This window comes from Chiloscyllium plagiosum, chromosome 12 (genome assembly GCF_004010195.1).
Source record: "Chiloscyllium plagiosum isolate BGI_BamShark_2017 chromosome 12, ASM401019v2, whole genome shotgun sequence".
Lineage (NCBI taxonomy): Eukaryota > Metazoa > Chordata > Chondrichthyes > Orectolobiformes > Hemiscylliidae > Chiloscyllium > Chiloscyllium plagiosum.
The window spans coordinates 18762048-18785411 of NC_057721.1; the positions used below are offsets into that span (position 1 = coordinate 18762048).

At 40.0% G+C, this 23364-nt stretch overlaps 1 protein-coding gene across 2 annotated transcripts in view; it reads left to right on the forward strand.

Moving 5' to 3' along the window:
• The window catches only part of cnksr2a (connector enhancer of kinase suppressor of Ras 2a), a 489515-nt gene that overhangs the window by 130214 nt on the left and 335937 nt on the right, over positions 1 to 23364 (forward strand). For both annotated transcript variants that reach the window (XM_043700616.1, XM_043700617.1), the window contains exon 4: positions 4513 to 4600. In XM_043700616.1, the coding sequence (XP_043556551.1) occupies positions 4513 to 4600 (88 nt within the window). The remainder of the gene's footprint in view (positions 1 to 4512; positions 4601 to 23364) is intronic.

Genomic DNA, 23364 nt, shown 5'->3' on the forward strand with positions numbered 1-23364 from the left:
ATGGTAAAATTGGTTCTGTCCTGTGATTAACTGTGCTTGAGAGAAAATTTTTAACTTAATTATAAAGTCATAAATTGCGCTATAATTACAAGACACTTATTATTTTATGTTGTGTTAATGGTTTTCAGCCTTATTCTATATTTGCCAGTAGTTTTATTTAAGCTGCTTTTATTGAGCCATTTGACATGGATAAATCTTCAAAGAATGCTAATGCAGGTAATACTTTGACCAATGCTCCCATCAGTAACTTCAGTGGCATTAATTTCTCTATCGAGAGTGAAAGCACAATAATATTGACAGGAGAAGATCATGTCAACAAAATTGAGAGATTAGTTAACTGATTTATTGTTTGCAATTGGCCACTGATGGCAACTAAAGTTCTAACTAAACCAGTGATATGGAATGATAATGACTTGGCCAACCGGGTTTGAATTGTTGCTATTGAACCTGCAGACAATAGTGATGAAGGTGGGGGGAGGGCTGTTCCAGCTTGCTGGGATTTACTGTAAGTCAGAGATTGCCAGTTTGAATGCAGGTTTAGGGAACCACCTGGCTCAGTGCTCTGACAACTGTCTGAAACTTCACGAAAAACAGTTGAAGATAAAACGGTCTTCATTTCTCTCACCCTTTCACTTCCTGCTCACCACTCCCTAGTCCCATCCACTCCAAGCCATAGAGCTCCTTTGCCCGGCTACTTACCATACCATCTCAGTCAGCACTCAACTCGGGCAGACCTCGGGACTCGTGCTGAGATTAAATAAAGTTCCACGATCGGACATTTTCCTGTTTTTCAGGTGAAGTATTTTGCCAAGTCAGATACACTTTGTCTAGTCCACCATAGCTCCCGGAGACTTTTCTCACTCAATCTTCAGTTTTGCACCTCACTTACAATATAGCTGGGCTCCACGTTGCCTGTCTCATGGAACCGTGCAGCAGGAGTGCGACAAGTGATTGCTGCTGCACTGGTGCCATATTTGAAGCCTAGCTCCACACCACCTGAGATGCTGAAAGCAAGGAACTCTTTTTTTTAATTCACTCTTGGAATGTGGCTGCCACAAAATGTTTTCCATCTCTAATTCCCCCTTGAGAAGGTGGTGGTGAGCTGCCTTCTTGAACCACAGTGGTCCATTTCCTGCAGGTAGACCCACAATACTGTCAGGGAGAGAAATCCGAGTTTTTGACCCAGTGACGATGAAGAAACGATGATATATTTCCAAGTCAAGACGGTGGGTGGCACAGAGGGGAACTTGCAGAAGGTGGTGTTCCCAGCTAGCTGCTGCTCTTGTCCTTCCAAGAGAAAAGTTGTGGTGGACGTGAAATGTTAACTCTGTTTCTCTCTCCACGGATGCTGCCAGACCTGCTGAGTTTCTCCAGCATTATGTGTAGAAATGTACTTTTGTTGCGGCGAAAAGGCCGCTCTTGTGCCTGTAGGGCTCTAATAAGCAAAGATTGTTATTTCAAGCATATATGCAAAAGAGCAGTTATTTTCCTCTCTGGAAGTCTTATAGGCTCCATAAAGTATGCAGGTCACACAGGTAGCCATCCAGTCCCATTCTGTGCTAGGTAATTATGCAATTTTAAGACTTATTAGTCATCTGACATCCTGTTTTTGGGACTTCCTGCATATTTTGCATGTAGTAAACATATACAACACAACATTACCATGTATAGCCTACGATTACCTTCTCGATTGTCCTCCTACGCACTTAATCATTGCACATGAAGTAAAATGAAGATTGCTAAATATTTTTGGAGAGAGACACAAAAAACAAAGAAAGAAACAAGTATAGAACACTGTAGTAATGTAATGCTTCACAAGTCGTAGAGTCATAGAGCTGTACAGCATGGAAACAGACCCTTCAGTCCAACTCGTCCATGCTGAGCAGATGTCCTAAGTTAATCTGGTCGCATTTGCCAGCACTTGGCCTACATCCCTCTAAACCCTTCCTATTCATATACCCATCCAGGTGACTTTTAAATGTTGTAATTTTGGCAACTCATTCCATACACGCACCACCCTCTGCACGAAAACATTGCCCCTTAGGTCCCTTTTAAATTGTTTCCCTTTCACCCTAAACCTATGCCCTCTAGTTCTGGACTCCTCTATCCCAGGGAAAAGACTTTGTCTATTTATCCTATCCATGCCCCTCATGATTTTATAAACCTCAATGAGGTCACCCCTCAGCCTCCGAAAACAACCCCAGGCTATTCAGCCTCTTCCTGAAGTTCAAACCCTCCAAACCTGGCAACATCCTTGTAAATCCTTTCTGAGCCCTTTCAAGTTTCACAACATCCTTCCTATAGGAGGGAGACTGGAATTGCACACAATATTCCAAAAGTGGTCTAACCTATATCCTGTGCAGCTGCAGCATGACTCCTATCACAACTCCGAAACTCAATGTTCTGACCAATAAAGGAAAGCATACCAAACGTCTTCTTCTCTATCCTACCTATCTGCGACTCCACTTTCAAGGAAATCAATTTTTCATGACTACAGTTGTTGATCAATAATAACCTGCAGTGTCAGGACAGTGGTGTCATGTTATGCCATTGGACTTGTAATCTGGTGACTGAGGTGAATGCAATGGTATGATACCATGATAGCAGGAGAAATTTAATTTTAATTCTTCAAATCTGGAATCGAAAGCCAGTCTCAGCAATGACGACCATGAAACCCAGCTGCTTCACTAATGTCCTTTTGGGTAGGAGATCTGCCATCCTTAACTGGTCTGCCTGGTCTGGCCTACATGTGACTCCAGATCTACTGCAATATTATAGATTCTGAAATGACTAATTAGAGATGGGAAACTAATTAGAGATTGGCCTTGCCAGCAGCACCCATATCCCATTTTTTAAAAAGCCACTTATTATGTTCATTGAATGCATCAGCTCTAATCTTCACTACATTTTGGAGGAAGTCAGGTAGCTAAATAGCCGAAATCCCTGCTTCACAAGCCAGTCGATCAGTGAGAACTGCAATAGCGCACCCTGTGGAGAAGCAGTGTATTTCTGAATGCAACCTCTGGTGTTCCACATTTAATTGCACGTGTACATTGCTGTCAGATTTACTCCGTAATAACAGTAACTGTTGTTAACCTTACTGTTATTATTACACCGAAATCAAGCCAACTAGCTATCTGACTGATATAGTACTGTGATAAGCATTAAACTGCCCTGTAGTTTTGGGACTGCCTGAGAAAATAATTATAATCGTTATTGTTTTTACTCACATTGTTCTCCTGCTGTAATGATGATGTCTGCCAAGTCTCCTGACAGGTTTGCTCGTCTTTCAGCAGTGTCTTCTGTTTTCCTTGGTCCTCCAGTTACTCTTGAGCCGTTAATGTGAACTGCAACCTTATTTACATAATCTAGACTGACATCTCATCGCAGAATGAATGTGACATTGTCAATTGTGTAATCATTCAGATGAAATGTTATGCTCAGGCTTCATCTGCCTGCTCCCATGATTCAAGTGAGCGTTCAAGATCTTGCAGCAGTGTTACATGAAGCAGATGGCATTTTCTCGGTGACCCGGGCACAACTGTTTGTCAGCCACCACTGAAACAACAAATGGCAGTTTGCTGCTGCTTGTGGAATATTGTTGTGTGAGAAATAGCTGGCACATTCGTCTGCATCACTGCACTTTGAGCATTTAAAAGTAACTCATGGTATTGGAGGCATTTTGACATATTGCTCAGGTGATAAAGCACAGTATAGATTTAAGTTCTGCTTCTGACTCTCTTTGCAATGTTACGCACCACCAGCTTGATGTAATTCAGTGAGAGCACATTGGTGTCAGGCTCCAAGCTGCCATGTGTGGAATTTGTTTTATTTCTTTGTACATGTTCAGGTGGCAAAATATCTTCAGTCCTTGCACCTATTGAATTAAATGTGAAAAATGCTTTTGCGGCGATGGGTCTTTCCTTGAACAGGAACAGGAATATGAAATCTCAATTTCCCCTCTGACATATCTCCACGGAGGCCAGTATCCCTTCATCAAGTCACTCTTTATTGACACGTTTACAGTATGTGGTTGCTAACCAACCAGCTCAGAGCCATTCCCTAGAGTGATTGGAATCTCTGCAGTATCTGTTTATATCTGTCAGCCAGGGCTCCCTGATTAGCCTCGGTTAACAGCCCCAATCAGGGAACACATATTCAAAAAATCCATTCCAATCACTTTTACAGTAAAAGCATCACCTGCACTTTACTCTTTGAACTTTAAAACTGAAGTGTTAGAAAAATTGTCCTCCATGAATTGATTATTTCTAGGCCCAGTTGTGTTCGTTACAATATTTAATTGTGTTCTGGTTCATATTCAAATTCAAATTATTTAGGTTCCCATTTTGTAGGAATCATTGGGCTAAGCAATTTTAAAAGATAAAAAAAAGGTTATTTACAGTTATGACGGCTTTTATGCTGTTTGACAGAAAGATCTTGATAACATGTGGTCCTGGATTTCAGATTTTTATAGCTACTATTTATCATGATTTATTCTCTTCTTTTTCTAAGATCTCCATTTGCTGCTGTGACAGACTATTCTGTTACTAGAAACAACGTAATTCAACTCTGTCTGGAACTCACCACTATTGTACAACAAGTAAGGAAACTCATTTTTCTGTTCAAAAGTTGTTGTTTATTCACCACACAACTGATATTTTTCTATTTGTGTATATAGCTGTTTCAGGTTTGCCTGATCGAAAAGAGCAGTTTCTGATGAATAATGATGCCACATGTACTTAAAACTGGGTTGTAATTCCTCAAATTGAACAATTTGCTGCCAACCTGGCCCATAGGCAATAGATACAATTTGGGCATGCTGACTAAATATTTGCCTAATCATCTCACTAAAACAACCACAATTGTAAGTTTTCTCCAGTTAAGCCAATGTACTGAACTCTAAATGTTATCAGAAAAATCAAAATTTGAAAATGAATGAAATTAAAGCCATTTGGATTTTTTTTCATGGAGACAGATAATATATAACACTCAGCAAATATTGTAAGCAGAACTGAAGCTACCTTTTAGCCAAAAAGAAATCATGCTGCTTTTCATCACTCTTTATTAACGTCTTTCCAGTTGAACCCAAACTCTTGCTCAGAATAAACTCCAAACAATGGTTAGCTTGGGTTTAATTCAACTAATATCAATATTCTGTTAGAACTCAAGGTTGCGTTTTTTGTTGTTAAAGTTGCAACAACTCAGTTATAGAGAATAAAGTTACTTCCATTTAAGGGTCTATAAAATATGTCTTAGACCATAAGACCATAAGATATAGGAGCAAACTTAAGCCATTCAGCCCATCAGGTCTTCTCCATTGTTCAATCGTGGCTGATATGTTTCTCAACCCCATTGTCCTGCCTTTGCCCGATAACCCTTGAAACCCTTACCAATCAAGGACCTATCTATCTCTGTCTTCAATACATTCAATGTCTCGGCCTCTACAGCCCTCTGTGCCAATGAGTTCCACAGATTAACTACCCTCTGGCTGAAGAAATTCTTCCTCATCTCAGTTCTAAAGGGTCATCCCTTCACTCTGAGGTTGTGCTTTCGGGTCCAAGTCTCTCCTATTTATGGAAACATCTACTCCATGTCCACCTTATCCAGACCTCTCAAGCCTCTGTAAGCCCTTCATTCCTGGTATCATCCTTGTGAACCTCCTCTGGACCCCAGCCAAGGCCAGCATATCCTTCCTCAGATTTAGGGCAGAAGACTGCTCACAATATTCCAAATGCAGCCTGACCAGAAGAATGGGAGCACTGCAGATACTGGAGATCAGATTCAAAACGTGTGGTGCTGAAACAGCACAAGCAACATCTGAAGAGCAGGAGAGTCGATGTTTCAGGCATATGAAGAGCTTATGCTCGAAACGATGATTCTCCTGCTCCTTGGATGCACCTGACCAGCACCACACTTGCAGCCTGACCAGAGCCTTATGCAGTCTCAGCAGTACATCTCTGCTTTTGTATTCTAACCCTTGATTTAAAAACAGAAGAATTATGCAAATATTGTTGTTATGTCTCCTGGCAGTTTATCCATAAGAATCATGCTTACAATATCATCACTACATTGTAGCACATGACCTGAGAGAATAAAGATCTCATACGCCATCTTACCTCACATTAGTTGAAATATGACACACTACTGAAAGCATACTCCTCGACTAAAGCACACTCGTTTAATATTATCCAGACACTCCGGTGCCTAATGTCTGTACATAACATTTAGTTATAATAACTGCTTGTTGGATTCATCCGAACTCCAATATCCATGACCAGTTCCTTATCTTATGGGCGATAATGTATATATATTGCTGTAGCAGGGAAGGTACACTGTTGAAAGCACATTGACACCAAAATTTGTCAATAACAGTGGAAATACATGAGTCCCCTGGGCCGGATGGGACTTATCCTAGGATTCTCTGGGAAACCAGGGAGGAGATTTCCTAGACTTTGGCTTTGATCTCTATGTCATCATTATCGACAGGAATAGTGCCAGAAGACTGGAGGATAGCAAATGTTGTTCCCTTGTTCAAGAAGGGGATTAGAGACAACCCTGGCTATTATAGACTATTGAGCCTTTCTTCGGTTATGGGTAAAGTGTTGGAGAAGGTTATAAGAGCTAGGAATTATAATCATCTAGGAAGGAATAAATTAATTAGGGATAGTCAACACAGTTTTGTGAAGGGGTAGTTCATGCCTCACAAACCTTATTGAGTTCTTTGAGAAGGTGAACAAACAGGTGTATGGGGTAAAACGGCTTATGTGGTGTATGTGGATTTCAGTAAGGCGTTTGATAAGGTTCCCCATGGTGGGCTATTGCACAAAATATAGAGGCATAGGATTGAGGGTGATTTAGTGATTTGGATCAGAAGTTGGCTAGCTCAAAGAAGACAGAGGGTGGTGGTTGATGGGAAATGTTCATCCTGCAGTTTAATTACTAATGGTGTGCTGCAAGGATCTGTTTTGGGTCCACTGCTGTTTGTCATTTTTAAAAACAACCGAGATGAGGGCATAGAAGGATGGGTTAGTAAATTTGCGGATGACACTAAAGTTGGTGGAGTTGTGGATAGTGCTGAAGGATGTTGTAGGTTACAGGGGGACATAGATAAGCTGCAGAGCTCGGCTGAAAGATGACAAATGGAGTTTATTGCTGAAAAATGTGAGATGATTCAGTTTGGAAGGAGCAACATGAATGCAGCGTACTAGGGTAATGGTAAGATTCTTGGTAGTGTAGATGAGCAGAGAGATCTCAGTGTCCATGTACATAGATCCCTGGAAGTTGCCACCTAGGTTGATAGGGTTGTGAACAAGGCATATGGTGTGTTAGTTTTTATTGGTAGAGGGATTGTGTTTTGGAACCATGAGGTCATACTGCAGCTGTACAAAACTCTTGTGTGGCCACACTTGGAGAATTGTGTACAGTTCTGGTCACCGCATTATAGGAAGGATGTGGAAGCATTGGAAAGAGTTCAGAGGAGATTTACTAGGATGTTGCCTGATATGGAAGGAAGGTCTAACGAGGAAAGACTGAGGGACTTAAGTTTGTTTTCGTTAGAGAGAAGAAGATTGAGAGTGACTTAATTGAGACATATAACATAATCAGAAGGTTAGATAGGGTGGACAGTGAAAGCCTTTTTCCTCGGATGGTGATGGCTAGCATGAGGGACATAGCTTTAAATTGAGGGGTGATAGATATAGGACATATTCTGCGCTGGAAAAGCACAGGAGGTCAGGAAGCATCCGAGGAGCAGGAAAATCGACGTTTTGGACAAAAGCCCTCCATTCCTGACGAAGGGCTTTTGCCCAAAATGTCGATTTTCCTACTCCTTGGATGCCGCCTGACCTGCTGTGCTTTTCCAGCACCACTCTAATCTAGACTCTGGTTTCCAGCATCTGCAGTCCTTGTTTTCACCTTTCGATATGGAATCGATGTCAGACATAGTTTCTTTACTCAAAGAGTAGAAGGGGCATGGAACGCACTGCCTGCAACAGGAGTAGACTCACCAGCTTTAAAGTCATTTAAATGGTCATTGGATAGACATGTGGATGAAAATGGAATAGTGTAGGTTAGATGGGCTTAGGATTGGTTTCACAGGTCGGCGCAAATTCAGGGGCGGAAGGGCCTGTACTGTGCTGTGATGTTCTATGTTCTCTGTAACATCCTGCTACTTTCTCCCACGTTTCAAATTTTGTAGCAGATGAGTCTTCCATAGTGCAATGGTAGTTGTACTCATTACTTCGCCAAATCCAAAAGTAAATCCTTTACACTTTATCTGAATCAGCTTCTTTCACATTTTGTCAGGTGTGTTTTGATAATCCCTGCTTGCCTTCACAAATCACTGTCCAAAGAATTTAAAACCTTTGTTCTCTTTATGTGCATTAACTGGAATAAAAACTTATAAAGTGCCCCAGAAAACAAATGTGGAGGATGATTTTACCGTAGGCTGTAAGCATAAAAATTAGAAGTGATGTGACTCATGATTAAACAAAAATTCAACACCTACTTTTTACAAGCAAGCTCTAAAACTAAAAATAGAGGTGACATTTGTTCATCACTATAATATTTCCAACGTGTGGGTAGCCTGATGAAACTGGGGCTGAAATGTCTACCTCCCTGCCAGATGGCTGTAGATTTGAGCTTCCAAAGTTTTCTGTTACTCAAACCTGCTAACTGCTGCTTGGGTGTGAATTTCACTAGTTCTTAATGTGAGTCTTGCGTAAGTGTACAGAAAATTTCCTGACATAAGGCATCTCCGTGTGGGTGCAGGAGTGGGAATCTTGGTTAGAAATTGGCTCCACATCCAGTGACATAATTGCTTCCTTATGCATATAGATTTGAATCCATAAGAGTATTGGAAGCTGTAACTTCTCTGACAACTTAGTCCAGTGACCACTTGACAAAGTTAACCATGCCAAACAAATGATAAAACCTTTAGGCCATCACAAGCACTATCTCAGGATGAGAAAGTGCACAATCCTGAGGTAGATATTAAAAGGAGAGACAACGAATACAGAACCATGCTGCAATATTTTCATCAAAGACCATGAAAATGCTGTACAAACCAAAAAGGAGCTTTTTGCGGATCTGGAAACCCTGAAATCTTTTGCATGGATTGAAAGAGGGGAAAGAAAAAGAAAGAGTTTGCAAGAGAATTGAGGCATTGAGAACATTTGCAAGCTTTCTGACCTGGTTGTCACTGATCGTTCTGAATGAAGCTTTACAATGTTGCCAAGTGTGAATGGTCAGTGGTGAAACATGAGTAAAAGGGACAAGAATTTTCCCTGAGCTGTGTGTCACAAGTTTGTTCGTAAGGTATCTAAAATGTATGCCTTTGTCGTATTTTGAAAGCATTGTGGGAAAAAAACGTCATTAAAAATGTAATGCTTTCTTTCCTTATTGGGTGGAAGTTTAATAAAGGTGACACTTCTCAGGAAGGTTGTGTTTTAAAATACCTCATAAAAGGTGAGATTGAATATTCTTGAAATCCGAGCATATGTTGCCCATCCACTTTCCCTTGGAGTAAGGGTCTCACCAGACTATTTCAGGGGACCATTACAATATTTTGCTGTGGGTGTAGAGTTACTTATAGACCAGTCCAGGTAAGGATGACAGATTTCATTCCGTTACAGAAGTGTATGAGTTTTTTTTTAACAACAATCAGTGAAGCTAGTCATGATGACCATCATTGAGGCTAGCTTTTTTGTATTCATGTTATATTAATTGAATTCAACTTGTGTTAGTTGCCATGATGGGATTTGAGCCCATTGACCTAGATTATTAGCCCGACACTCTGAGTTACGAGACTAGTGACAGCATCAGTACCCTATCTCAGCCTGTGGTCTGATGGCCATGAGGAAAGAAACCAAGCCAAGTGACCAATGAAAAGCAAGTGACCATTTTGCCACATGACACAAAAGAGGCAGCTTATTTTGGGATCCTGGCAGCAAGAGAGCATGGGAAAAAGAAAGAGAGAGCAAGAGAATGCATATACTACTGTAAAGAGCAGGAAATGGTTGCTTTTCAGTTAGTAACCAAGCAGAATGCTGGTGAGATTTGGTTTCTTGTTGAAAAGAGAACAACAGAGGAGATGAGAATTTTGGCAAAAGAACAATGGGTTACTGAGGGGATCTTTGCTGGTAGAAATTGATTCCAGAAAACTTTAGCAGAGCGGAATAATTCTTGCAAGACATGGGAAGATTAGAAATGACAAGGAAAAGTCAGCCATTTGGAAAGCTGGATCCTTACTCTCATAATGCTACATAACAGCTCAAAGTACGTGGTAAACTAAAAGGATTTGTAAGGCGTATTTCAACTGCGTTAATTAGCTAATGCAGAAGTACCGTTGACTTAAGTTTGATGTATTAGTAAGGTATACTAAAATAACTTTGAATGTGTGTCTGATTTGTTTCTAATACATGTATATATAGTTCATACATTTTTTTAAATGAATGAAATTGCACACCATATTTTAACAGTGCATCCTGTTGCAAACAACTACGCAGGGATTGAAGTTTTATTATCATTGTGTGAGAGAGGAAATATCTCTGATTAGCATACTTTACACATTAGACATGAGATTTGCCTCCTGCACCCCCTCAGTCCTGCAATTTCCACACACTCTCAGCTGTTAGACTGTTACATCTTGATAATTTAAAATCAAGCTGATATACCACTGTGCCAAACTTAACATTAGTACTTTCCTCTTAAATTTTGCACCTTTGTTGGGGATTTGCTTCTGACTGGCTCAGAATTTTTTCAGTGTTATTCAACCAAATGCTGCAAAAGCATAGCTCTCACCACTGTGTGTTGTTAACTTACTTCCTATGACTCATGGAGCTAGAAATGTAAATGAGTTCTTTTGGGAGAGAGAAGTGTTGAAATTCTGCTGAATTTATTTAGTGTTTGCTGTTTGAAGAGAACTGTTGCCTACCTTTTATATCATGAGTCATCATCGGTAGAATTCTCATTTATAGAGGCCAACAGATATGGAGAAAGCTGCAAACTACCTCATATGAAACTGTGGGAGGCTTTGTTGAAATGTGATGCTTATTTAATTTCTTCTTGCCATTGCCTCTGTTTAGTGGGAAGATATTGAGTGAGATCGGTATGCAGGAGGACTAAAATACTTTCTCTGGGATTTCAGAAGGAAGTGAAGTCAGGCCCAATTGTAACTGCCAGGTTTTATTTTAATATTTGAAATTAGTCATCCCAGGAGAAGTGGTAATGGAGCCTGTGACTGTAAATGATTCCTCCTGTGAGACCGGTGCTTGTGGTGAATGGAGGTAGTGCCCCAATCAAGGATTCTTATACTCCTGTTCCCAAATCCCCAGAGCATCTTTTCAAACATCTAACTTACCATGACTTCATCTGGCCACTCCTCTGTGTGTGTTTCCCCAGGCTCCTGTGGTGGTTTTGACATTGCATAAGCCCTTTACTTTAATATACCACCACCGCCCCAGTGTTCTCACAGGGCTGTCATATTTTCAAATTAGTTTTCCCCCTTTGTCAGCCTTCATTGGAAACCTTGAACAAAGTCAGAAACCAGCAAAGGGAAAATGAGCAGTTTGGGAGCCAAATATCCTTGGATTTAGAAGTGAACACATCCAATTTTAATTCTTCAAACATATTATTCTTACCTGAGTGGGGTGGGTAGGATTGGTGTTATGAGCTTGAGAGGAAGATGTTATGAGCAACCGTAAAAGCGGAACAATTAATCTGCTTATACTTCACAGTTGAAGAATTGTTTGGTGTTTACAAGTTCTTTGTTCTTCTGCAGTCAAAAGATAAATGCCACATTGGACAGAAAAATTGTAGCTTTTAGCACTTGTCCATTAATTTTGTGTAATTTGTTATGCAATATTCCAGAAAATCCTTGATTCCTGTGATTAGTCTCTCAGAATTTTCCCCATTCCTTTTCAGCTTTTCTCATGTTAAATGGGACAGTATAACGCAGTGTTAGTTGATTGCTCCTTCACATCATTTTTAAATTTGGTTATGGTTCTGTAAATGGATGCCTTTCCTGCCACTAGCCCAAATCATTTATACAGGATGGAAACTGGCATTGATACACACTGGCCTTCTAGCATTAGTGACTCATTGCTTTGGAGGCCAACAAATCCTGGACAGGAACTTGAATCCAGGTCCCTCTGGCTCAGAGGGGAAAAACTGGACACTCCAGCTCCTGATTTTTTTTTCTGATTATTTTCCTCTCTCCTCCTATGGAATTGTACCTTTATTATGACCAGCCAAAGTTCACAGCTGGCAGGTGGGTGGAGGGGTGAGAGCTATGAATGTCTGTACATTGCAACAATGTGCCAGCCTGTACATTGCATATCCCCTGTGAGGATTGTTGTGGATTGAAATTCCTTCAAGTTGCTGCAAACCTTTTACACAAGTGATTTCTGGCTTCATCACAGAAATGCAGAGGGCAACTACAAATGTCATTTGGCACAGCATCAACTGGAATATTCCTTAGGAACATGCAATCAAATTTGTAACTTGGAAAAATGCAAAATCTAATGAAAGTACAAAAAAAGACATCTTGCAGCAAATAATAGAGGAGTTGAGTTATGTTGGCTGAAGTACAAGTGTGGGATTCAGGTGAAGCTCATTATACACTTGAGTGTAAGACAATGTAAGGCAAACTTTCGCAATTTCTGAAAGCTATTTTATGTTTTAATCTTCTTGCCCTTACAATCTTATATAACTTATCCTATCGTGCAAGAATCTTGTTCTGCAGATTCTTCCATTTTTGAATTGACTTTGTTTTCTTGATATTAGCAATTTGGAAGAGAAATGTTAGGAACAATTTGTGATAAAGCTACATTGAAACACTGCAATACAAAATCTATTAATAGCTATAGTGCGCTATTTGATTTTGAAAGTGGGATCTTGGAAAAAGGTGGAACAATAGTTAAAACTAGCAAGTGGCTCTTGCTTGTCATACAGACCGACATTTTAGCAATGCTGCTATGATCAGTGTTGGGTCCTGAGCCTACGTAGGTGAATAGCTGGATAATTTTAGGATATCTGAAGAAGGTTGTCAAAAGCTGCGGCAGGATATAGATCAATTGAAATGTTGGGGAGAGAAATGGAAGATGGAGTGTAATTGAGACAAGTGAGGTGATGCATTTTGGGAGATGAATTGTGAGAGGAAAGTACAGTATACAGTAAATGGCAGGACCCATAGCAGCATTGATATACAGAGACATCTAGCGATGCAAATCCATAGTTCCCTGAAAGTGTCAGCACAAGTGGATTAGTTGGTAAAGAAGGCATGCTTGCCCTTATTGGTGGGGCATTGAGTACAAAATTTAGTAAGTTGTCTTGCGGCCATACTTTGAATATGGTGTGCTGTTCTGGTTTCCACACCATAGGAGGGATGTGGAGGCTTTGGAGAGGGTGCAAATGAATTAAATTGAATTGAATTGAATTGAATTTATTGTCACGTGTACTGAGGCACAGCGAAAAGCAAAAGAGGTTTACCAGGATGTTGCCTGAATGGAAATGTGTTAGCTATAGGTTGGATAAACTTGGATTGTTTTCACTTGAGTGTTAAATGCTGAGGGGCGACATGATAGAAGCATATAAAATTATGAGAGGCATAAATAAGGTATTGGAGTATTTTTCCCAGGGTGGAAATGTCAAACACTAGGGGACATAAGTTTAAGATGAGAGGAGGAGCATTTAAAAGAAATGTGCAAGGTATGTTTTTCACACAGAGGGTAGTAGTTGCCTGGAAGGCACTGCCAGGGGAGATGGTAGAAGCAGATACAATAGCCACATTCAGGTGATATTTAAACAGACATATGACCAGGCAGAGAATAGAGGGATATGGATCATGTGCAGGCTGATGAGGTTAGTTTGGAAAGGTACCATAGTGGGCTGAAGGACCTGTTCCTTTGCAGTACTATTCTATGTTCTATGGCATGTGAAGTCATGCATGGGTCAGGTTTGCAAGGATCAAAAGTGGACAGGTCAGATGTACCAAAGTCCAGAGGAGGATTTGGCTTCTTGACAAAATTCAAGTTAATGGAATTAAAGATACATTGACAATGTGGATACAACATTGCTTAAGGGGCAATAGACAGCGACTGGTGGTGATTGGCTGATTTTCAGATTAGAGAAAGGCATGTAGTTGTGTTCTCCATTGGCTGGTATTGTTGCATAAGGCAGTTAACAGCTGAAAGAATTAATTGATGAGCTGATGAAAAGAGGTCCACCCATTGAATGTAAAGGACTCTTTCTGGGAGGAGCAAATAGTGTTTAAGTATGAGTTTCCACGTAGCTATGCAGTAATGTGTATGTCACCTTAAGTCTTAAAACCAGCTAGTATGGAACCTATCTGTAATGTCATGTAACTAGCAATGAAGTACTAAATAATAAGCACACTCTGTATAGCAAGATAGGGCCTCATTTCTGGCAAGGATGTCTTTGGGTATCATTTCCATGAGGTAGCAGTAATTATGACTAATGCAAGTAAGAAGGTCTCGTAGCAGTGAATCTTTCCATATCATCTCTGATGATACTGGTGGACAATAACCACAACATCAATCAGATATTAGTACCACTATCATTTGGTTCGATGGGGCATCATTTCAAGATTTAAAATGATAAGCACTTGAAAATGTAGCAAACAGTGAAAAGTAAAAGAGTTCAGGAGGGCAGTGCAGCGGGTGGATGTGTGGCAGATGGATTTTAATGTACAGAAGTGTGAAAGTGATACAATTGGTAAGAGGAATCAGGAAAACTGCATACACCAAGTAATGTAAAGTGACATGCACATGCAGGAATAACAGATCGAGGAGGTTATTTCAAATGTTCTTGAAGGTGGAAAGATAAATTCAGATTAGAATAAGAGCCAATGGGATTCTTGGCTTTAATAGTAGAAAATGCAATATAAATTTAATAATAGAAAACATCCAGAATAGAAAACATAATTCAAAAGCAAGGATGCTATATTAAAGGATTATAAACTCTGGTTAGGTGAAGTATTGTCCTTTGATCAAGGATTATAGGTTTTGGAGGCAGAGGGGAGAAGACTGATGTGGAGAAGCTACAGAAACTAGAGGTATTCTCTTTAGCGTAAGGATGGAAATGAGCAAAGTTAAGAAGAGATTTGATGCATGTACTAATCACTCATACTTGGTTCAATGGGACATCATTTCAAGATTTAAAATGATAAGAACTTGAAAATGTAACAAACAGTGAAAGGTAAAAGAGTTCAGGAAGGCAGTGCAAAAGGTTCAAAGTCCTGAAGTGTTTTGATTGAGTAAATAGGGAGAAACAATTTTAAATGCAGCAGGGTCCGTCGTCAGAGGATGCAGACTTGAGGCACTTAGAAAGAAAACATAAATGATATGAATCCCTAGAGTGTAGAAGCAGGCCACCCACCCCATCAAGTTCATTCTGACCCTCTGAAGAGCATCCCACAACCTTCACTTCCCTTGGCCAATCTACCTAACCTATGTATCATTGGACTGTGGGAGGAAACCAAAGCAAATTGACATAGACTCAGGGAGAAGTTTCAAACTCCATAGTCACCCAAGGCTGGAATTGAACCTGGGGCTGTGAGGCAGCAGTGATGCTCATTGTGCCACTATGACACCTGATGACACCTGAGTATATCCACTTGGCTATTGTGATCTGGAATACATTGACTGAAAGTGTGGTGAAAGAGATTATAACATTCGACTACATTAACAAAAGTCGACTACATTAACAAAAGTCAACTACATTGCCTCCATCATCAGACCAGATAAGGACAGCAGATTTCCTTCCTTAAAAGACATTGGGGAAACTAATGGTTTTTTTATGAAAACCAATGATATTTTATGGTCACTGTTAGTGTGAGTAGTTTTCAACTTAGATCTGAGTCAATGAATTTTCTGTTGCATATTGCAGCCATAGTGAGACACATCCACACAGTATTATCCGGAGACTCAGGTTTGTTATTCCGGTGACATTACCACACAAGAGGTGGAATTTCCCCCTTTCAGTTGAAGTGTATTGCCAAGTGAAGTCGATGTCTCATTTCTCACATAACTTTCCACTCTTCACCCTGTTAGTAATGTCACCAGCTTCTTAGGTGCCTTTGTCATTTTGCGAGAGCTGGAATGCTGGGACTTTTCAGAATTCACGGCCCTGACATGAAATTTAAAGGTCAGCTGCTCACCACACCAGATGCTGCAAACCAGGACCTGCCACTCACACTGTGGTGTTGGACCGTCATCGCTGATGACATATCCGAGAAAGGAAAACTTGCTCCCTGCCTCACAAACAGGGTTCCAGAAGCTGGTAGGCTGCATTGTGGAGAGGAGGCTTGTCCTCTTTCTAGTTGACTGTCACGGGAGGCCAAGTTACCAGATGTAACCAGCTGGAGCCGGAGAGCAGACCAGGTCAGTGCTGAGTTTCAGGTGAAGGCGAACCATCATGAGGCCCCTCACTCCATACAAGGAGAGTGAGCGTTGGCTTAGCTGGGAAAGAGCATGACTACTCATGGAGGTACAAGGGATCTCATTGGCCAGCCAACCCAGCAACTAATTGTGCTGCTTAGTTTCTCAGGGAAAATGAGGAGAGTTGGATGTGGCCTATAAATGAGGCGAATTGGAGTACTAATGAGATGCAAATACATGGAAATAAGGTAGCCATGAATAACGAGTTTCTGAAGTCACCATTTAACGCTCAAGTGGAAAAAGTTTGGCGATGTTGATATTCTGATTCTCTCCTTTACTTCTATTTATTTCCAAACTGTTCTAATATTGTTTGCTCTATACGGGGAAGGGAAAATTCCGCTCTCTGACACCATCTCCACTTTATGTTATTTATTCAACCTGTGGCTAGTCAGGATTTGATCCATTAATTAGCAAATGCACCATTAGCCCTAGAAATAAACAGAAAGGGGATATGGCTTACTCAGTTGGTTAACAATTTGGCACTTCTTGACAAAACATATTTAGTTCAACACAGCAGAACTGTTTTCAATCTGTTATGAATGTACAGGACTGTATTTTGTACTTTATTGTCTCTTTTTGCCGACAGCATGTTTTGAAAAGCAAGCACTGGAACCGCAGTAGGAATTGAGTGAGGTTAACCTAATTGAAATATGGAATCTCTGCAGTTTTCTGTTCACAGACAATAATAAATGAAGTGTTGTAACGTATTTTAAGATGCATTGAACATAAGTCATAACTTAGAAGTGAACTTAATGAAGAAGGTAGTTAGGGATTCTTTTCTTGTCTTACTGGATGATTCATTTTCAGCATTTCAATCTTGCTATAAAATACTTTTTGCACTGAATTGTCCACTGTGCTCAAGAATAATTGCATTAGGTGTGGGTGGAAGTGACAGTGGAAGAGAATTTGAAGAATAATCTGCTGTTTATGTAAAACTCCAGATTTATTTACAATATAAAATGCAATCTGCGCCAGAACTTTATGAAACTTTATGAAACTTTATGTGATGTTGTATTGCCTAAAGCTTTTAAACATTGTTAGAACACACTTAAAACACTCATTATCTTTACATTTAGTGAAGTACTGTATATCTAATTTATTTTCAGTCTTGCATAATTTTCTTTACTTCCTCCTCAACCAAGCACAGTTCCATGTTTTAGTAATGCTTTTTGAATGAATTGCTGAATAATAGGTGTTATGATCCCAGCTGACAGTCAGGTCAAATTCCTGACTGACATCTGGCTTACTGGATCATTTTTTGCTTTTTTTTGTATTTTATTTAATGAGGTGGTCTTTCGCTGAAACTCAAGCATGCAAGGCTGCAGATTCTTTATCAACAATAAAACAGATGATTCTTATGCAAAAAAAAATACCAGAATGAACCAAGCTGTGTACACAGAGGTGTGAAATCTGGAACAATTTGTTCATTTCCTGTCCATCATCTATGTGCACCAGTCAGAACTGTGATGAAATACTCTCCTTTTGCCTCATGTAGTGAAGGTTTAATGACACACAAGGAGCTTAACATTGTCCAGGATAAAATAGCCTGAAGCGTAAAATAGTTTAGTCATCCTGGCAGAAATAAAACTGACTATCAATGACCACTTGACAGCACTGCCTATGACATGGTTCAATGCTTTGCTGACAATCAAGGTTATAGCCTAATAGTGCCTAATTAAAATTGATTTAACTCAGTTGTCTGGATTGTTGGTTTACAGAGCAACGTGATGCTGATAGTGTGGGTTCAATTCCCAATACTGGTTTGAGGTTACCATGAAGGACTCTTCTTCTCAACTTCTTTCCTTGCCTGAGGCCTGGTGGGCCTCAGGTTAAATCACCACCAGTCACTTCTCTCTAATGGGAAAGCAGCCCCTATGGTCTGGTAAGACTATGGTGACATGACACAACCAATAACAGTCTTGTTGGACTTGTCCTGCTTTTTGTGGACAGGAAGATTTTCCAAAATTGTCAGCTTTCCCTTACCCACAGCATACAAAGGCAGCAGTTTATCGCATCTACAAGATGCACTTCTCACAAAGCCTCATTCAATGGCATCTTCTAAACCCACCTTGAAAGACATGGACAACAGATGCATGCAACTCTTACCAACTGCAAGCTCTTTCACCACCCTGACTTGGAATTGCTTTTGTTCAATGTCCCTGGATAAAATTTCCAGAACTCATTTCCTAATACCCTTGTGGATGTACCTATTCACTGTGAGCTGCGGCACTCCCAGAATGCAGCTAACCATCACCATCTCAAGGGTTTCTAGGGTTGCGCAGTAAATGTTGGCTTACCCAGTGGTGCTAAGAAAACATTAGAAACATGTGAAAACTGATGTTGAGCTGTTTGATCTCCGGGAGCTGAGCTATATTTGTACCTTTGTCTGATGGCCATACGGCAGTGCCATCTTTAGGGGGTGCTGAATATTGTAAATATTCCTGGCTCATTCCCCTCTTCCTAATCTAGAGCCTTTTATACTAAGACTCCAACTGCTCCATAGGCTCATTATTTAACCCATGATCCTCATGACTGTGTCTCGTAACCCACTGGCTGAAACATACTGAGCCAAATAGGAATATTTCTGTTTTTAATTAAAAGGATCACTTTACATGATGCTTCAGCATACAGAAGCCTTAATGATTAATTGATTAAAACATGTAAGTTAGCACTGCAAAATTGCATTAGGCTTTTGTATGAGCAACAGTTTGATCATCACTCTTCAAATACTTAAGCTAAAATGTAATGTTTAAACACATCTGCATGTAATTCCCTTTCACAAAATGAATAATGATAAACATCAGAAAAATTTCATTATTCGTTCAAAATCTCAGTGCTCTAATATTCATCATCTTATTAATCTGATACAAATGCATTAGACTGATACAGGAGTTTCGGTCAATGCTAAGAATGGCTTATTGGAGGCAAAATTTGTTGAACACTTACATTGCATAAGGTACAAATGGTAGATTTTAGGAGACAGGTACCTAACACTGGTCTACTTGAGGTGGAACAAGGACTGATGACCAGTCCATTCTCAGGATCCAGATTGACACTAACATTTTTAAAAGAGCCTGGATGCTTCCATTTTTACAAGATTTCTTAGTCTTTTCTCCTAAAGGTTTGGAGTTTGAAAATAGGGTAGTCTGGTTACAGCTTTATAGGGTGTTGGTGAGACCATGTCTATAGAACTGTGTACAGTATTGGTCTCCATATTTGTGAATGGATGTCCTGTCATTGGAGACAGTTCTAAAGAGATTCACCTGAGATGGAGTGATTGACGTATCAAGACCAGCTAAACAGGTTAGATATTGATACATTAGAATTTGAAAGAATCGTATTGAAACATACAAGATTCTGAGGGGAGTTAACAGGAAAAATGTTGAGAAGGTATTTCAGACAGTGGGGAATTATCAACCTGGGAGCATAGTTACAGAATGAGGGCACACTCGTCCAAAACAGAGTTGTGAAGGACTTTATTCTCCCAAAGTACAATGGGTGTTTACAATTCTGTACCTCTCAGAGTTGTGAAGATAGCTGAAGCTATTTATAGAGGAGATATAGATAGCTTTTTGAAATATTGGGAAGTCAAGGACAATGATGTGCTGACACGAAAGAGGAATTGAGGCTGAAGCAGATCAGCCATGAATAAGTTGTATTAATCAATCAGGTTTCCTGAATCTCGGGAAACCCAGCAGATAGAATGAAGAGAGATTTGCATTCCTAAAAGTAACCTCAAATTCCAATTCCACCTTTTAATCTCTGATTTCTCCACTAATGCCCTGCAATAGTCCATAAGTGAATCAATATTGCTGTTTTCACCCCAGACCCCACAATCTCTTCCCGACAATCCACCAAATTTACCCAGTCTGACTCTTTAATCTTTTCTAAAGATTTCTCTGCCCAACAGGAGGCCATGCCTATCTATCAGGCTGACTTTATGCAGGATGTCATGTTGTTGATTGTGCACAAATGTTCCTTTCCCATCTGTTCAATGTAACCTGGTAGCACATTGCTTTTACCAGATATTCTGTAACAAAGTTTGAATTATTCAAATTATACGATATTCCATGATGCTGAAGGAACAAGGAACAACACTTTAATAAACCTTCCCTGTTTAATTTCAAGCTGAAGCTTTTGCCTTCTTGCAATATTACTGTTAAATTATTCATCAGGCCCTCAGAAAGGGGATGACATCTGCCAGGTTTCATGATCTGTGTATCCTCTTGTGACTCAACTGGTTAGTCTGGAGCCACAGCTATTTGGGCAGAGAGAGGACAAGAGTTGCCATGAGGCAGGTGATTCACTAAAGACGCTTCTGCACTTCCTCCATCTGATTTCATTGCATCTTTGTTTATTGTTTCATTTCCTCTAAGTGTTGTAGCTTGTTGGATGAGGGGCTGTGACATGGTATGATTTGTGGCAAGTTCAGCTCATGAACTGATGTCCATATGCCCTTCTTTACTCAGGCTTACAGGCTGTTCTTAAAACATATCTCGGTCCTCCTATATGCTGATGCCACGGATTATCACCAGGTTAAAATATGTCAACAATTTGCACTTGACAACAGTGCAAGTGGCTATCAGCTCTGTGCTGATAGCTCAGTGGGTGGATAGCTAGTTTGTGATGCAAGGTAACAGCAGTTGCATGGGTCCAATTCCTGGCTAACCTTCCAATGAAGGGCTCCTTCTCAGCCTCCCCTTGCCTGAGGTGTGATGATACTCAGGTTAAATTGCCACCAGGTGCCTCCCTCTAATGAGAGAGGAGCTGTATGGTCTGGTAAGACTATGACAATATTTTGTGTGCAAGAGCTTTAGTCAGCATCAAAATCCTCCATGAGACTGGTTGCTCCTCCAAATAAACACTGATACCCTATCTGTTGTGAGTAGTGGGGAGCCTTTAGAAGTCATTAAATACTTCCCATCCATCAGCACCTACTTTCTCAAATGCTGCTGTTGAAAGACTCAGAAAGTTGTGATTTGGAGTCCTGTTCTTGAGACTTGAGCACAAAATCTAGGTTGATACTTCAGAGCAGCACTGAGGAAATGCTACTTTGAAGGAGATTTGCCTTACAGACAAAACTGCCTTCTCAAGGTCTGTGAAAGCTAGACAATACTTTAAGAGCAGGAGAGTCCTCCCCAAGACTAATATTTATCCATCAATCAACGCACAAAAAGACAAATTATCTGGTCATATTCTGTTTTGTGGATCTTTAATGTAGATTGACTGCTGTATTTCTTACATTGATGTCACTTCAGAAGTATTTAATTGCCAATAAGCATAATTTGGACACCTGAAATAATGAGAAACACAATGGAAATACAAACTTTATCTTCTTGTGTGGAACCTTGTCAAGTTTTTGTGAAGTAAAATTTAAAAACTTGCATGCATGTCTTTTTTCCAGTGCATGAGTCATATCTTCAAAAGTTGAACACATTCTCTCATTCCTGAATTAATATTTCCTCTTCGGATTATGCTAGGGCAAGCAATGTCCAGTAGGACTGACACTTCTATTTCTAAATATTGAAACAATTTATTGACTATGTTTTGTTGAAACTTGTGAAGCTTCACACATTGACAGGAACACATTTTTGGTGTGAGTGGAGCTTCCTAAGAATTTAATTTTTTTTTTGCTAGCATGAATATAGAAACCAATCACAATGAAGTAGCACCATAATTGTCCTTAAAGACAACTAACATGTACATTACATGTAATGGCACAAAAGCTGGAATATTAAGTAGTCCAGCTGCGAAGAATATACTTCTGGTGCACACTGCTCAATTTCAGCACAGGAAATTTTACCAATCAACCCTGCAAATTCAAATGCAGTTTGAGAATAGATAAATGTGATATGCAGCGTTTTGATAGGGCAAATCAGGGCAGGACTTATACACTTAATGGTAAGGTCATGGAGAGTGTTGCCGAGCAAAGAGACCTTGGCGTGCAGGTTCATAGCTCCTTGAAAGTGGAGTCGCAGGTAGACAGGATAGCGGAGAAGGTGTTTGGTATGCTTGCATTTGAGTGTAGGAGTTGGGAGGTCATGTTGCCTCTGTTCAGGACATTGGTTTGGCCACTATTGGAATACTGCATTTAATTCTGGTCTCCCTGCTATAGGAAGGATGTTATGAAACTTGAAAGGGTTCAGAAAGGTTTTACAAGGATGTTGCCAGGATTTGAGTTATTTTCCCTGGAGCGCCAGAGGCTAAGGGGTGACCTTATCGAAGTTTATAGAATCATAAGGGGCATGGATAGGATGAATAGTCAAGATCTTTTCCCCAGTGTGGGGGAGTCCAAAACTAGAGGGCAAAGGTTTATAGTGAGGGGAAAGATTTAAAATGGACCAAAGGGCCAACTTTTCATGCAGAGGGTGGTACGTGTGTTGACTAAGCTGCCAGAGGAGTTGGTGAAGACTGGTACACTTAAAACGTTGGATGGGTATATGAATAGGAAGGCTTTAGAGGGGTATGGGCCAAATGAGACTAGATTAATTTAGGTTATCTGGTCAGCATGGGCCAGTTGGAGGGCCTGTTTCTATGCTGTACATCTCTATGACTCTAATTAGAGAACATTTTTTATACAAAGTCATAATCCACAAATATATAGTTAAAGGGCACAATTATTGCAGGTAATGTCCTCTGCGATAATAATTTGAAAATACAGATGGAAATTTGAAAAGGTTAGATGATGTAAAGACTATGATGGGAAAGAATATTACTGTGAGATGCAAAACAAGTTACAAAAAGAGTGGAATTGAAACAATTGAAAGATACATGTGTAATGGGACTTGAAACTAAAAATAGAATAAAAATCGCACAAATTGCATTACATCTGCTGCAGTCAAAAACTATTAACTTCACAAATATTTTCCATGGATGAGATCAACACTTGTTTGTATTTAGCTGTTTT